This window comes from Mugil cephalus, chromosome 1 (assembly GCF_022458985.1).
Source record: "Mugil cephalus isolate CIBA_MC_2020 chromosome 1, CIBA_Mcephalus_1.1, whole genome shotgun sequence".
Classification (NCBI taxonomy): Eukaryota; Metazoa; Chordata; class Actinopteri; order Mugiliformes; family Mugilidae; genus Mugil; species Mugil cephalus.
Window position 1 is genome coordinate 31,121,446 of NC_061770.1, and position 15,720 is coordinate 31,137,165.

Genomic DNA, 15,720 nt, shown 5'->3' on the forward strand with positions numbered 1-15,720 from the left:
AGGTGCAACTTCTGGGAAATATTAAAAAATAAAATAATTGTATCTATTTTTGTGTGTGTTAAGTCCACAACACTACAACAACTCTGTGAAACCCGGGAAGATCAGATACTTGTATTAGAAAAATTGCAGTTAATGTCTCCAATGTAATTTTTTGCGAATTCATGCCCTAACTCAGATCAGACCCTCAGATGGGCCGTTTTGGGCCCACGGGCCACATGTTTGACACCTGTGCAGTACACACTCACAACCACAATCGTTATATAACAACCTATACTCAGCCCTCCACACAAACACTATGTGTGTGGTACTATGTGTATTATACCTGGTCCTACGTCCTCCTGAGGGAACGTCCTCTCATCTCCGCTACATGAAGCTGAAATAAGCATAAAAAACCTTTGAAGTAGGAAATAAGTTAACGTCCGTGTGGAGAGAATTCATCTGTTACAGCAGGATTAATTAAAATGTTTCCCACATCGACAGTCAGGACGTACAGAAACAGGTAAAGATGCTTCTCAGAATCAAAATAAACTTTATTGACCAAGTATCTGTGCACATACAAGGAGTTTGACTCTGGTTTCATTGTTCATTGTCACAAATCACAGCCCTCAAATAAGCATTAAAATCAAAGTGTAAACAACAGACAACTGCACAACCGAAATTAGACACACAAGTAAGTAAGTATATATATATATAATTAATGAATTAACTAATGAATGAATTATTCTTTTTCATGGATTCAAACAGGAACCAAGGAGGGTCACATCCTGGAAGTCTAAGTTCAGAGGCCACAGTTTTAATCAGCCTGGAATCAGCTACAACAGGTAGAAGGAACATTTGCTCCGTTACCTGAGATCATTAGACTTTAATCATCCACAGGAGCTTGGTCACAGCGGTTCATTTCATTGACGAAGACAATGATGAAAAATATTCGTCAATGAACCTTTAAACGGACGAGAAACGAAATACAAACTAAATAAAAAGTCGGATATGATGATGAAAACTGTGATGAAATGTAAAGTACACTTTAAACGAGTAAAAATTAGACAAATATGTTAGAAGGGACGAATGGAGGACAGATCCAATCAGAGTGAGTCTTTTGAGGGCAGGTTGATCGATGCAGAAGCCATTTTAAAATGCAGTGGGAAAAACAACAAACACAGTTCATGAACAACAGATATGAAAATGAAGAAATGGGATCTGGTCACACTTTACATACGACACAAAAGACCAGAAACACATGTAGGGGATAATGTGTAGTGACCTGGTGATAATTGAAAAAAACTAAATTATAACTAAACTATTCAATAATGTGAAACAACATAATGATTGAAAAAGATGGTATTCGTGTACAGTTACCCTTCCTGTTCTAAAATGACTGAAACAGAGTATGAACATGACATGAGAGAAACTTCCCTTGACTTGTGGACAAAATAAAATACATGTTTTGTATTGTTAAATCTGTGTCTGTATTGTATATTCAAACCTTAACACCATTCCGTGACTGACTGATGGATACTTAGAATGAAACATTTAGTCGACTAAAACTAAACTAAAAGATTTCAGATGACTAATATGACTGAAACTAAACGCTGCGATTCAAAAGACTAAATCAGAATTTGCTGTTAAAATTAACACTGGGTCACAAAACACAACAGAAATAGAGTAAAAAAGAAAGATAGAATAAAATTAAAAGTAGAAATCAAAATGAGGAAATGACAAAATTTAGATCAAAGAAGAGGAGTGAATTATTCAATCTCTGTTTAACTTCCACCAGTTCATCAAAGGTCCTCATCTGAATCTCTCTGATTCTCTCCTTCATTCTTCTCTTTCTCCATCTCCTCTAGTTTTCTAACAATCTCCTCTTTTTCTTTAGTTGTTTTATTTATTCTCTCTATTAAGAGAGACTCCTTCTTCCTCATTCTATACATCTCTATCTGCTTCTTCTCCAGATCTTTGTCAAGTTCAGATTTCTTCTTCTCCAGATCTTTCTTTGTCTCTAGAGGAGTTTTCTCAGTTCCATCTTCTTCTCTCAGTCTTTCTTTCTCTATCTCTTCTATCTCTCTCTTCTGCTGTATCAGTTCATTTATCTGTTTCTGCTTCTCCTTCGTCTGATTCTTTACTCGAGAAACTCTTTCCTCACATTTCTTCTCTTCTCTTTCTTTCATCTGTAGCTTTATCTTCAGTTTTTCTGTCTCTTTGTCCTTTGGTTCTCGTTCATGTTTTCCTTCATCCTCCACATTCTGAACTTCTGCTTCTTCAGGTTGTGTTTCCTTCTTCTTTTTAATCTGTATCTTTGTCTTCTTCTTTCTCTTCTCTTTTTCCTCATCATTCAGAGGTTCTCCTCCATGTTTTCCTTCATCCATCTCATCTTCTCTATGTTGTGTCATCATATTCTCTCCTTCTTCTGTCTGCTGATTTTGTCTCATTTCTGTTTTTTCCTCCGTCTTATCTTCTGTCTTTTCTCTTCCAGGTTCAGTCTCTGGTTGTGTCTTAGTGTCCAAACTGTTTCTCTCAGTTATTCCTGCTCCTTCCTGTCTCTCTCCTTGTATCTGGACCAGATCATGGTTGGTTTGAATCTGTTGAGTTTTATCGTCCATCTTAGCAGGAAGTCCTTCTCCTCCATGTTTTCTTTCATCTTCCACATTCTGAACCTTTGTTTCTTCAGGTTGTGTTTCCTTCTTCTTCTTCTTCTTAATCTCAGTCTTTTTAAATGGTATTTTTATCTTCTTCTTCATCTTACCTTGCTCCTCATCATTCAGAGTTTCTCCTCCATGTTTTCCTTCATCCATCTCATCTTCTCTATGTTGTGTCATCATATTCTCTCCTTCTTCTGTTTGCTGATTCTGTCTCGTCTCTGGTTTTTCCTCCGTCTTATCTTCTGTCTTTTCTCTTCCAGGTTCAGTCTCTGGTTGTGTCTTAGTGTCCAAACTGTTTCTCTCAGTTATTCCTGCTCCTTCCTCTCTCTCTCCTTGTATCTGGACCAGATCATGGTTGGTTTGAATCTGTTGAGTTTTATCGTCCATCTGAGGGTTAAGTCCTGGACGTGTCTCCATGTCCTCGTCCTCCAGTGTCTCTCTTTCTCTTCTTCCTCCCATCAAAGACTCTGTTGATGGATCATTCTTCTTCTCCTTCTCTCTCTGGGTTTCTTCATCATTAAGATCTTTCTTGTTCTCTGTGGGAACAAACATTTATGTGTCATTGTGGTCTCATTTCTCACAGGGTCTGACTGATCTTATATTTACAGCGTCGGCTCATTGGTGTCATTTTAACTAAAGACTGAATCTAATTTACATCAAGAAGATTGACAGCTCACTATTGAACCCTCTGTGGAAAACTGTTCAGTGGTGTGTGTACCACACTAATGTTGGTTAATGCATATTCTACACCAGTGTTTCTCAGTTCCAGTCCTCAGGACTCACTGCCCTGCATGTTTTCGATGTTTCCCTCCTCCACCTGATTCAAATGAATGGCTCCTTATCAGGCCACTGCAGCTTGATGATGAACTGATAATTTGAATCAGGTGGAGGAGGGAAACATCAAAAACATGCAGGGCAGTGAGTCCTGAGGTCTGGAATTGAGAAACACTGTTCTGCACATGCTAAAGATGGTACTTGAAGCAATTTGTTGCCATGTAGTGGTCGAGTGTAGACTGCACCTTGTGTTTTCAAATGTTCAATTGCTGTTCAATTTCATCAAAATAATGTACATACCTACATAGACTAGAACACTTGTTTAATGTGCTCAGTCATGCCTAATGTCACAAATTTGTAATCAATCTCCACTTAATTTAGCTTCTGAATTTTCATGTCATTTTAAATCTATTCTTGCAGTAAAGGGTTAAAAGTGTTCATCACTTACTGAGTTTTTTCTGTCTCCATTTCCACAGGAAAACAGAAACCGCAACGATGACCATAAGAGCGACAATAATCACGCCAATGGTGATGGCAGAAGATGAACTGGAACTATGAGTAGAGAAGTCTTCTGGTTTTATTCCTGTGAGGATGAAGCACGGAAAGAGGAATAAAGTCACACAGATAAAAGAATGAACGAGAAGAACATGACAAGTGTTCCTCCTTTAAATGTGATTACTACCTGGAACATGTATGTGAGCCTCTCTGGTCTGGTGGATGTCGTTCTGTTGGACTCTACAGGTGAAGCTGTTGCTGTTGTGTCTTTTGTCCACAGTCACTCTGCTGCTGACAGTATAGAGGTCATCAGGACCTCTGACTGTCTCTGGAGGTCCAGCAGAGAGCAGGTTTCCCTCAGCGTCCAGCCACAACACCTCAGGCTCTGGATACCAGCCTCTGGATTCACACTGTAACACCACTCCTCCTCTGGTGATATTAACGATGGTGATAAGTGGTGAGGAGACAGAACCTGTGACAGGAGAGAGAAGGAAATAAATGAGAGATTTTGTCGTAGCGAGACATGACTCTAATTAGAATCATAATCTGGTACCAATTGGACCATTTAGTTGTAAACTAATCCAAACTTAAGGTGGTCAGATGATGACGTTAACAGATAATAAATCAATGTCTTTTTGTTATAGACTTGAAGCCTATCCAAGGTGAACCCGGCCTCTAGAGCAGGGGTCTCAAATATACCAATACCATAGTCTGGCAGAGGGTCCAATCTGGTCCCTGGAATAAAACTGTAACATGTAAAATTTCTGAAGTGTCCTGGTTCAGTTCCGTCGTCTCGCTTTATGTTCCTACTGGAAATCTCACCAACAACCAGCTGAACCGTGGAGCTGGAGACCAGTTTTGGAACAAAGCACTTGTACGTCCCCCCGTCAGAGATCTTCACCGTGGACAACCTCAGAGAAATGTTTCCGTGCTTCATCTCAACCAGGAACAGCGACGTCCTTCCCTTGTAGGACGGGTGATCAATCGCCTCCACGTAATCGCTGCCGCGCCACACGTACACCAACCTGGTCTCCAGGTCCGGCCTCGACCACTCCACTGTCTCCCGGGAGACGTCGGCGGCAGGCTCCAGGTGGCATGGCAAAATGATGTCCTCACCGATGAGAGCTGTCAGCGGATGAGACGGACCGATCACATGACCTGAGACGACAGACTCATGGTTTATGCTTGAACAGAATCAGATTGACAGAAAATGACCCGATTTGTCTCCTCTGGCTTTGATTTATGAAAGACAACTGGACTTGTTGAGTTCCCTGAAGACTTTTTTATTGACGTAGCTTTTTCAGTTGTGAAGGGGGTTGGGTTTTAAATAGTTGTAAATAGAAACATCTGTGGGTTTCGTCCATTCACTATTTATACTATGGATCAACCCATCTTTGGGCGGAGCTAAAGCAGCCTGGATGTTGAGACCCGCCCACCCAACTCTTCACTACTTGTTATCCCTTAAATATGCAGAATTTCAAATCTTCATAAAAAAAAAAAAATTAGACAAATGAGTTAGAAAAAAAAAAATCACCCTCTGTACAGTTGTCATGAACTGCAATGTTTTTGCACTTGCACATCATTCATCCTTCAGACCAGGAGGTTGACGCCTGGTGTCCCAAGCAGCAACCTCCAGACATGAAGCTCATGCCGAACTGCAAAAAAACTGCAGTTCATCAAGTGGCCACTTGAGGCTGCAAAGGGAGCAAATCCCCATAGACCCCCATGTTAAGAAGCCTAACTTTACAGCATTATTAGACATGTTTACAGCCTGGTACAAAAAATTATTTTGGTCTCAATAATTTATGTCAGTATTCATGACAACTGTACGGGGTGTGATTTTTTTTCTAACTCATTTGTTTATTTTTTTATTAATATTTAAAATTCTGCATAATTAAGGGCGTTCCTGCTATGAGTGGCAGGTGTTGGCCTGAGCTAACACCTGTCACACAAATTTTTTCAAATTTTGACTGATCACTTGTATTTCCGCAAGTTGAAAAGTCCTTAAATAGACTTCATCATGGATTCAACGTATTGGAGGGAATGAAGACACATCCAGCGGCACACGGGAGGTCCCTTAAACGAGGAACCGGTCCAATCACAACATAAGACAAGCCTGGACCCGTCCCCCTACGGTGCCTCCAACATTACTGCACACAGAGGGACCCCCCCACAATATTTATAGCTGAGGGGTCCCTGCTCCATCTCACAACATCTTCAAGAAACTTTCCATGTCCAGTCGCCCTCCTTTAACGTGTTGGGATAGACCATGAGGTGATGACTGGGAACCTTCACAGATATAATTTATAAACCAGACTTTCATTAAACACAACACAGGTCATAAAAAAAAGTTTTAGACGTTGAAATGAGAGAAGACAGAGTCACTGAGCTCAGGCTCAGTCATCTGACAGAAGGAAATGAAAACTGAAATGACACGTCTAACCGGTTTTACAAAGCAGACTGTGAAACTGTGAGACATTTACCTCCACACGAGGGTATCAGGAAAAGAGAGGAGTAGAAATACAGGACACTGAAGGCACCAGAGTTAACAGTCGATCTGGAAATGACGTGGAACATCCTGAAAAGACCAGAGAGAAAACAGATGAAAACCTGAGTGAGGTTAAAACTACAGAGTCGCATTAACTGAAAAACTCAGTCCAGAAATGTGAAACATGGCTCTAAAATCAGTCTATTGCGCCCCCTGCTGCTGCTTCACCTGCACTGCACCCATGAGCTGTGCTTGGAAATAAACTCCACTTTTTATACTGAATCTTGTCAGACCTAATAATAATAAAAATAATAATCTGAATTCTGAGAAAATAGTCAGGGAGCATCACAAGGCGAATTCTCAGATTAAAGAGACTAAAGTCTCAACTATTTATTTTCGTTCTTTTCTGGCAGTGATTTTCTGTGCACCACACTATTTTTTTAAAGACATAGTCTGTGTCCGTCACTGCGCCCCCTACTGCTGCTCCACCCACATCACACCCCGGACCTCTGATTCGGTCCAAAAAAATAAAAAATAAATGAAATAAAATACGAGATTAAGGATTAATTTGATTTAATCCCGACCAAACACTTCACTCTGACTCAGACCGTTTTATTTTCTCACACTAGAAGAGAGAAATCTCTCCTCCACCGGCACTAAACGTAATTAGGCTTCACTTTAGTTTCACTTTTACCTGCATCAAAAAGAAACACACAATGAAAATGATCCAGTACGTGGTTGGAACATTTAGAAGATCGATAATGAAACGTAATAATTTAAATCATTCCACCTAAGGACCTGTTGTTTGACTTTCATTTCGATTTTCAACATTAACGAGGTAAAGAGGTGAAGTTTGATAAAGGCTATAAACGCGTCCTGCTCTCCCCGCCCTCCTTAACCTTTTCACTTTAAACGAACTTTTTAAAGTTTGACATCAACTCCGAGTCAAACAAACGATGAAGGACATTTATTTAATCGGCTACATACCTGATGCTTCACTCCTGAAGTGTCCTGGCGGAGGGATCCGGAAAAAGAGACACCTGGTTACCTGGAGGAGGCGGTGCGTTCACTTTCCCTCGGGAAAAAAGTCTCAGCTCTGTGTTTGGACCGAAACAAAACATTTAGAGACAATATTATGACATGAAAACATAGAACACGTTTATTTCTATCTGTTCTGTTCATAAATGTTCAATGTTTCTTTAAATTAAACCGTGAGACCCTGCAACTCGCTGAACGTGGATTGAACATATACTCAACACGCCTGTAGTCATTTTAGATCAGGGGCCACAGTCAGCAGCACATCAGACCAGGAACACAACTGTGTATTAACATATACACCACAATTCCAAATGTTTCCTCATGTTTTAGTGCAAAGAAGAACATTATAAACGGCACTATTATAAAGCCTGTATTGAACTAAGTACAACTATAAAGTTCTGGTCACACTTGCTGTGTTTCCATTCGCCACACAAATCTGTAAAACCTAAATATCCAAGTATATATATATATATATATACATTTCTGTTTTAACCGAAAAAAAGTGGTTCAAAGTTGTCTGGCGGCCACAAATTTGGATCTACAGAAATAAAAATTACATAAAAACGTAGGAATTTTTGTTGGCTTTCAGATGGTGCATCTCTGATTCGTGTAAGTCCTACGGTTTGGACTCCAGGCCCTTCCGAGCGAGGAGTGCGACCAACATCCCGCCCATCCGCTCCCATGTTAAATAAAGGTCAGATTTGGGGTGAAAAACGGCAACGCGAGGTGTTCTCTCTCTCGTCACAGCGGCCACAGTTTTCTCCGTACATGCGTGGAACCAACATAAAATCGAAGAGGACCCTCGTCTGACGCTCACAATGCGTTCATTTTCCCCGTACGACCTATCGTTGGGGAGTTATGAACATTTGTTCGGATGCCAAATCCTAGGGTACAGAGATAGCTACCCCCCACTTACATAAGAACTAAAGTTCTTATATAAGCTGTGAGAGAGCAGGGGAGGGGCCGTAACCATGGTTACGGAGGAGGACGGAGGAGCTTATAGTGACGGCATCATATAGGGAGGAGGGGCTAATTAACAGCAGGTGTGTACCTGCTCATCATGTTTGCTGCAGTACTTAAGGAGGGAGACTTTCATTAACACAACAGCTGTGTACCTGCTGACATCATAATGGAACACTAAGTCACTCACACCGCCAAATCATTATGACCACCTTAGACATGGACAGAGAAGGAGAAGGAGGCCAAATCTCACTCCACAGACACTCCACTGTAGCGAATGACCATCTGCTCCTTCCACACACCCAACTGAGCAGCCAACCCTGACCCCACATTCAAATATGTCTGCCAAAACATTATGACCACTGAAGCCATTACAGCAGTACAATGGGGCGGGGACCGTTATTAACGCGACACTACTGCAATTCTGGTCTGTCTACAGACACAATGCTGTATGTCACAACAGTCACATCATGGACCAGAGCAAGATTCATCAAATCAGAAAATATAAATGTAAGCGCCGGATTACAGAGGCCATCAGGATCAGGAAGTGGGTGAACTACAGCATGAATGCTCAAGTCCACACTGGGACTCTCTCCTCCAGAGACCATCGGATGGTGGGGGGCGTGGCCAACCTGGTGGGTCTGTCAGATCTGGCCACGCCTACAGGAGGAACACCTTTTTAAATGACACATCACTTCTACAGATGACTCCTCTGAAGGAGACTGCAGGTGAAGGTCCAAACATGTCAGGAATTTAAAATCTTATCTAGTCTTACTGAAAAAAAATCAAACACCATTACTTAAAGTTAAAGAAGATGAAATAAACGTTTTTGAGCTAAATTCACATCAGCTTCTATTTTAAGTTGAGAACACTAATGTTTCTGTTTCTACTCAGATTTCTCATCTTGACTGATGGTAAGTTTGTGTAAACTTGACAGATTCAGCTCCATTTATCTTTCCAGAAATTTAACATTTATATATATTGATTTTATTTATTTTATTTTATTTTATTTGGTTAATCTTTTCTGTTACAAAGTTGGATAAAATTCACAAATATCAGTCTATAAATACAAAAGTATCTTCTTTACTTAAAAAAAAAATGAACACATGTTTCTCAAAACATTTACATCCAAATCTGTTAATTGGAGGAAACAAGGAGACTTGTTACATAGAATCTAAAACACCAACGTCATCCTGTAAAAGTCTTTAAACAAACCAACATTCACATCAAACTTGACTAATCCAATAAAATGGAGCCAAGTGTTTCCAGAGACTTTCTCTGCAGTGTGTGGTTTCTGCAGGAAGATCTGAGTCGTGCTGTTTCTCATCTATAATGTTGCTGTTTGCTGGATTACTGAACTTTATTGAACTTATTTCACTGCAGAGAGACCTGGACTCTGTCTCCAGACCTCCAGGCCTTAAGGTCCTCCCAGACCAGCTCACCAGGTAGAACATAACGCTGGTCACTGTCTGGATGGCATATCTGTAAATGTAGTAAATCCAAAGGTCACAGAGTCACAAGTCAGAAAATAATAATTAGAAAAACTGAAGGAAAAGTAAGAAAATGAAAAATATAACAACATCAATGAAACATCTACAAAGACTCACAGTAACAGAGTTTCCAGCCTTGACTTCCACTGATGGATCAAATGTGTATGTGATGGGTTCACTATTGTTGATCTGGACTTTTAACTGACGTCCTCCCAGTGGTTTGTCCTGCAGGACAGAAATGAAACACAAGAAGAAGAATGAGACACAGAGACAGGAACAAATGAATGTTGGTGTCTATTAAACCTGTTGAATCAATATTTTCTATGAAAATAAATGACTCTTAAATCAACATCACCTGATCAGACTCGTTTTGTAGACTTATATATTTGGTCTTGCCATTAACGTACACAGTGATGTCTCCTGACGTCTCCTGACTGTCTGAGCTGCAGCTGTTCTGTGTTTGTTCAGGTTTGATTCTCTCTGACTGGGAGGAGACGACATCCACAAATTAGTCCTTTCACATCAGTCAGCTTCATGTTCTATCTCTCAATCATTCAGACTCTATTAGTGAAGCACCTCAGTCTCCAGTTTCCTCTTCAGTGTCTCCACTTCTTTCTCAGCTCTTTCTCTTTTCTTCTCCTCCTCTTTGAGCTTCTTCTCCCACTGAGAGTGAAGTCACATAAAGAAACATGATGAGAAACATTTACTTTGATTGAGGAACATGACAAACTGATTTGGTTCTAAACTACTTCCTTATTATGGAATTAAAAGATGTGGATTCAACATGAACCTCTGTTTCCAGCTCCTTTATTTCTCTCTGATGTTTCTCTTCCTGTTGGTTGAGAAAGAAGAGATGAAGACAGATTTCATTCCTGATCAATTCTGTTTAGTGTTTCTCTGAGATGTCATCAAGGAATTGAAAGATTATGGTTTCCACCAAAAACACAGCACTGAAACAACCCCCTTCAAGATACTAAATGCAGTTGTATCATTTCATCAGTAGATGGAGCAAAAGTCACAGTTGAATCTGAAGGTGTCAGTGTTTTCACATCATAGACTGTACAAAAAGTGGACGCGATGACAACTCCTTTAAATTGAAGTCAAAACATGTGGAGCTTCTCCTGGTGTCAAACTAAAACACTAAACTACTAAGAAAATAGACAAATCAATGTAGTGTAATCCAATAATCTTTGTAACTAGTGGAGGTAGAGCAGACGTCACCAGAGAGTGTAGAGGAAATGTTGATGGGTCATTGATAACATGGCTCCAGTCCAGAGTCTCATCAGAAAATACTGATGAGACTCTGGATCAAAACTTAAACATGATGGCACCACCCGTTTCACCGGGATACTAGCATCACTTTGACAAATGGAAGGAGGTGGAGAAATGTCAGACAGACAGATGGATGATGATCAGTCTGCAGGTTTACTGATCAAACTTTCTTCAAACTCATCAATCTGAACCTTTAATCTTTTACTTCTTGTCTTACATCTTTTGTTTCTTCTAAAACCTTCATCTTCACTGTTTCCTCTGTCAGGAGCTTTTCTCCTCTTTCAGCTTCATCTTTGGATCTTTTCTTGGTTTCTGTGTAAAATCAAAGCAGCTGAATTCAACTAGAAAAGACGTTTGCTGGTGTTTTACATCATTAATGTGGTGACTCATCTGTAACTTACTGGTTCTATTTTGTCTCCACACAAAGAAGACACCTGCTAAAATAACCATGATGCTAACAGCTAAGCTAACAGCCAAACCAGTGATGATGGGAACAGCAGAACTGGACAAGGACAAGAAGAAATCATCTGAAATGAAAACACACAGAGTTACATGATATTTCTACACAATCACACACAAACTGTGTCAAACTAGAATCATGTCATGGTCCGTTCTCTAAGCGTGTTCTACCTGGAACATGTATGTGAGCCTCTCTGGTCTGGTGGGTGTTGTTCTGTTGGACTCTACAGGTGAAGCTGTTGTTGTGTCTCTTGTCCACAGTCACTCTGCTGCTGACAGTATAGAGGTCATCAGGACCTCTGACTGTCTCTGGAGGTCCAGCAGAGAGCAGGTTTCCCTCAGCGTCCAGCCACAACACCTCAGGCTCTGGATACCAGCCTCTGGATTCACACTGTAACACCACTCCTCCTCTGTCTCTGTCCATCCCTGATAAACTGATGACAGGTGAGGACACAGGAGCTGATGCTGAGCAGAAGGAAGAAGAAACGTGTTTGAGGTATTTTAATCCAACTGAAATCCTTTTTAAGATAAATAAAGACTAAAACAGTCCTAAAGATGTACATCATGTCTTCACTCACCAACATGTAGCTGAACAAAAGTCTCCTTCTCCAGTGATGGAATAAAACATTTGTATTTTCCCTCATCAGCGAGTTTCACTTTGGAGAGTTTCAGTGAAATGTTTCCTTTCGTCAGCTCATCAATGAACAGAGATGTTCTCCCTGTAAACAAATCATGGTTTTGACCAACAAGTTCCTGTTGGGAGCGCCAAACGTGAACAAATCTGGGCTCCAGATCAGGTCTCGCCCACTCCAACGTCAAGTCAGTGACGTCTACAGCAGGCTGCAGGTAACATGGTAAAACCACATCTTCACCAAGAGTTGATACTATTGGCTGAGATGAACCGATCAGTTCAGACTGACCTGGAAATCAGAGAGAGACTGTTTTAAGATTTGTAAAGAACATGAATATCACCAAAACTATCAGGTCAATGTTCCTGAGTCTGGTCTCTATAAATAGATCAGATTCATAGATTTGATTCCCAGTGTCAGTAAAATTGTGTCTGTTTCTACGTCTGATTATAGAGATATAAATGAAATGTTTCCTAGATCAGAGAGTAGGAAACACAATGATACCAGTGATATCATTCTGAACTCATTCACCAACACCTTGACTAGAACTGGATCAAGAGTTTATAGAAATACCACAAAGCTCACATATTCTACAAAGGTTCTAGATTCTTAAAGGGAAAACATTATTGATTCCCACTACATTAGCCAATCTACACACAATTCATCTTTTGGGCATTTTATTTAGCCTCTACATCATCAAATTCTGCCATTGTATACATTATAGAATCCATCCAAATAGTATAAGAGGGAAACAAGTTCCCAAGGCATGTTGGATGTTTGCTTTCTGTACTAAATGGTTGTATTGTGTTGTTATCTCTCTACCCACTATGGCAGAGAAGAGCAGAGGCAATTGTGTTTGTGTTTCATTCTGACTGTCACCAGGGCTGCACAGGGACCAAGAAATGGCGCTGGCATTTTTGATCTATACACAACTGTCTGATCGGACTCCTCCCATTTCAACAGCGTAGACTAAACACAGAGAAAGAGAGAGAGGCAGGGATGTTAGAGTCACAGTGTTTCTTCTCTGTTTACCAATGATTAATCATCTATTTCAGTAAAGCAATGTTTCACTATTATTATCATAACGTAGAACAAGGTTGTGCACAAAACCCTATAGGCTGCTATTATCATGCATGTTTAAGTCTGACTAAATAAAATTAATAATGTAGCCTATAATAATTTCCTAGGTTGATGTTTCCTCTTCCGTTTTTTTTTTTTTTTCCGTACATCTCGACTACAGCCACCACACTTCCTCCACCTCCGGTCAGGACAAATGATGATGAGGGAGGAGACGGGCCACCGAGAGCTGAGAGATTTCATTGGACTAGCCCAATGTCCTTCAAGAAAATCAACCAATGGGCCACGTTTTGTGTCTCAGATGCCGTTATGGTTGATCAAAAACTATATACTTTTTTTTTTTTTTTAAGTATGATAATCCTGGGGCGGCCCAAAGATGTGCATCGGCCCCCCGGGCCAGATTGCAGATGGCCAGTCCAGCCCTGACTGTCGCTCATATTTCCAGGGCTCTTAGTTTTTCAAATTAGCCAGAAAACAGATGTGGAAACATTAGAAACAAACAAAACACACTCGATTGTATGACGTAGTTACTGGCAGTGAATTACTTATCACTATCAATCCTGAATTAACATTTCATTTAGGTCTAATTTACCTTCACAGACGTGTGTTAAGAAAACATGGAACACCAACACCATGAGAGATGAGAAGTGAAAGGTCAAGTATAGTTCATCCATCTGGAAAAGAATCACAAAGATCTGGAAGAACAAAAATATATTAATATATACTGAAGAACGATATGATTAACAGTGAAACACAGCAAGTCAGAGCTTAACACAAATACAGAGACTATTAATAATTACAAAGATTATTCTTCAGAGCCAGGACTGAAAGAACAGACTGACCACGTTAAGAAGCAGACAAGCCTGTTTAAAATCTGGTAATACAGTGAATATAATTAAAGTTCATCTGTGTTTAAGGCCTGTTCAGTGAGCTCTGGTTTACAGAAAGAGCAGACAACAAATCTGACCATGTGTCCCTAGGAATGTCACCCAAAGAATAATATTCATGATGAACCTGAAAGGCATCGATTAAGGAGCAGGGTCCCTGAACACTGAGCAGAACCTGAAACATTTACATATGTTCTTCATCCTTAAACCTAACGCTAACACTAGGGCTAACAAACGGTGAGATGAGTCATCCTACAGCAGGTGTAGCATCCACACATTCAGGTGAACTGTCAACCAGGGTTTATAAAGGGAAGTAGATTCCACCACCAGAGAAGTCAACCACCACTTTACTCTATTGCATCACACACAAACAAACAGAACAACTGTTACAGTCGACCAAATGTTGAAACCCACTCATTAACTAACAGTCAGCATTTACTGCAGCACCATCACTTACAGCAACGTAGCAGCTACAATCCACCAATAAATACATTTATATATCAGTGAACTAAAGTCAGACTTTGACCATAAATCAAATGCAAGCCAAAGTTAAATAAAAGTCAAATGTGATAAAATAGAGTTAATAGGAATTAAAGTCATGTAAAAGCCATGATAACTAACTGCCACCTCCTCGTGTCTTTTACCTCTAACTTGTGGTATTGTCAAAAGGCCGGTGCTGGAGGACCTCAGGGTTTGTGAAGGTTGATACAGTAAAAGTAATTTAGGAAAGTAAAATGGCTCAAGACCCTTAAGACATTTAAAATCTACTAAAAGGACCTTACAATCGATCCTGAAACGCACAGTGGAGCCATTTTAAAACTGGTGGAATGTGTTCCCGCCCTCTGGTGCTCGTCAGCACTCGTGTGGCTGAATTTGTAGATTGGAAATGGTCTTTTTGTGAAGACCAGAGAGCAGAGCATTACAATAATCCAGACGACAGGAAATAAAAGCATCAGCATCTCCATGTTAGCCTGAGAGAGAAACTGGCAGACTGTGGAAATATTCTTAAGTTGGTAGAAACCTATCTTTGTTAGCTATCCATAAACAAACATTCATTCTTACCTTGTTGGTCACAGTCCCTCTACAAATCCTGTGTCAGGTAACAACTGGATAGAGAATAACAAGATGATAAAGTGTTGAGAGTAAAGGTTACAAAGTATAAAACACACAGGAAGTCACCCATTAACAGACTCTCAGTCTCTTTTGGTCCCTTTAGGTTACATTACATTCAACTTTATTGTCTTTGCATATAAAACAGGTACATGTACAACAAACAAGGGATGGAAATACCAAAAAGACAATAATAAAGTATTATATGATCCATATTATATAAAATATTCTATATATAAATTGCTATATGCATCACAGACAATCTGTATCAGTGCTTTATTGTGAATTCTGCCTCTGTGTGTTCAGCACAAACACAGGGTTGAAATTGTGTTACTCTTAGACCCATGGAGCAACAAGTTAAAGACTAAATACATGAACATCTTAGATAAAAGAAAAGAACTCAAT

General features: G+C 40.0%; 2 protein-coding genes across 2 annotated transcripts; both read right to left on the reverse strand.

Moving 5' to 3' along the window:
* Window positions 1-773: 773 nt before the first annotated feature.
* Window positions 774-15,299, reverse strand: LOC124996219 (calponin homology domain-containing protein DDB_G0272472-like). The gene is made up of 10 exons (XM_047569022.1): window positions 15,268-15,299; window positions 13,911-14,013; window positions 12,191-12,532; window positions 12,004-12,077; window positions 9,800-9,873; window positions 6,389-6,483; window positions 4,728-5,063; window positions 4,317-4,377; window positions 3,859-4,073; window positions 774-3,172 (listed from the first exon to the last, which is right to left on the reverse strand). The coding sequence occupies exons 2-10, from the start codon at window positions 13,990-13,992 to the stop codon at window positions 1,779-1,781; spliced, it is 2,673 nt and encodes an 890-aa protein (XP_047424978.1). The 5' UTR covers window positions 13,993-14,013; window positions 15,268-15,299; the 3' UTR covers window positions 774-1,778.
* LOC125016133 (butyrophilin subfamily 3 member A2-like) lies at window positions 4,263-7,510 on the reverse strand. Its single transcript, XM_047598355.1, has 3 exons — window positions 7,381-7,510; window positions 6,389-6,483; window positions 4,263-5,063 (listed from the first exon to the last, which is right to left on the reverse strand). The coding sequence occupies exons 2-3, from the start codon at window positions 6,480-6,482 to the stop codon at window positions 4,471-4,473; spliced, it is 687 nt and encodes a 228-aa protein (XP_047454311.1). The 5' UTR covers window position 6,483; window positions 7,381-7,510; the 3' UTR covers window positions 4,263-4,470.
* Window positions 15,300-15,720: the final 421 nt, after the last annotated feature.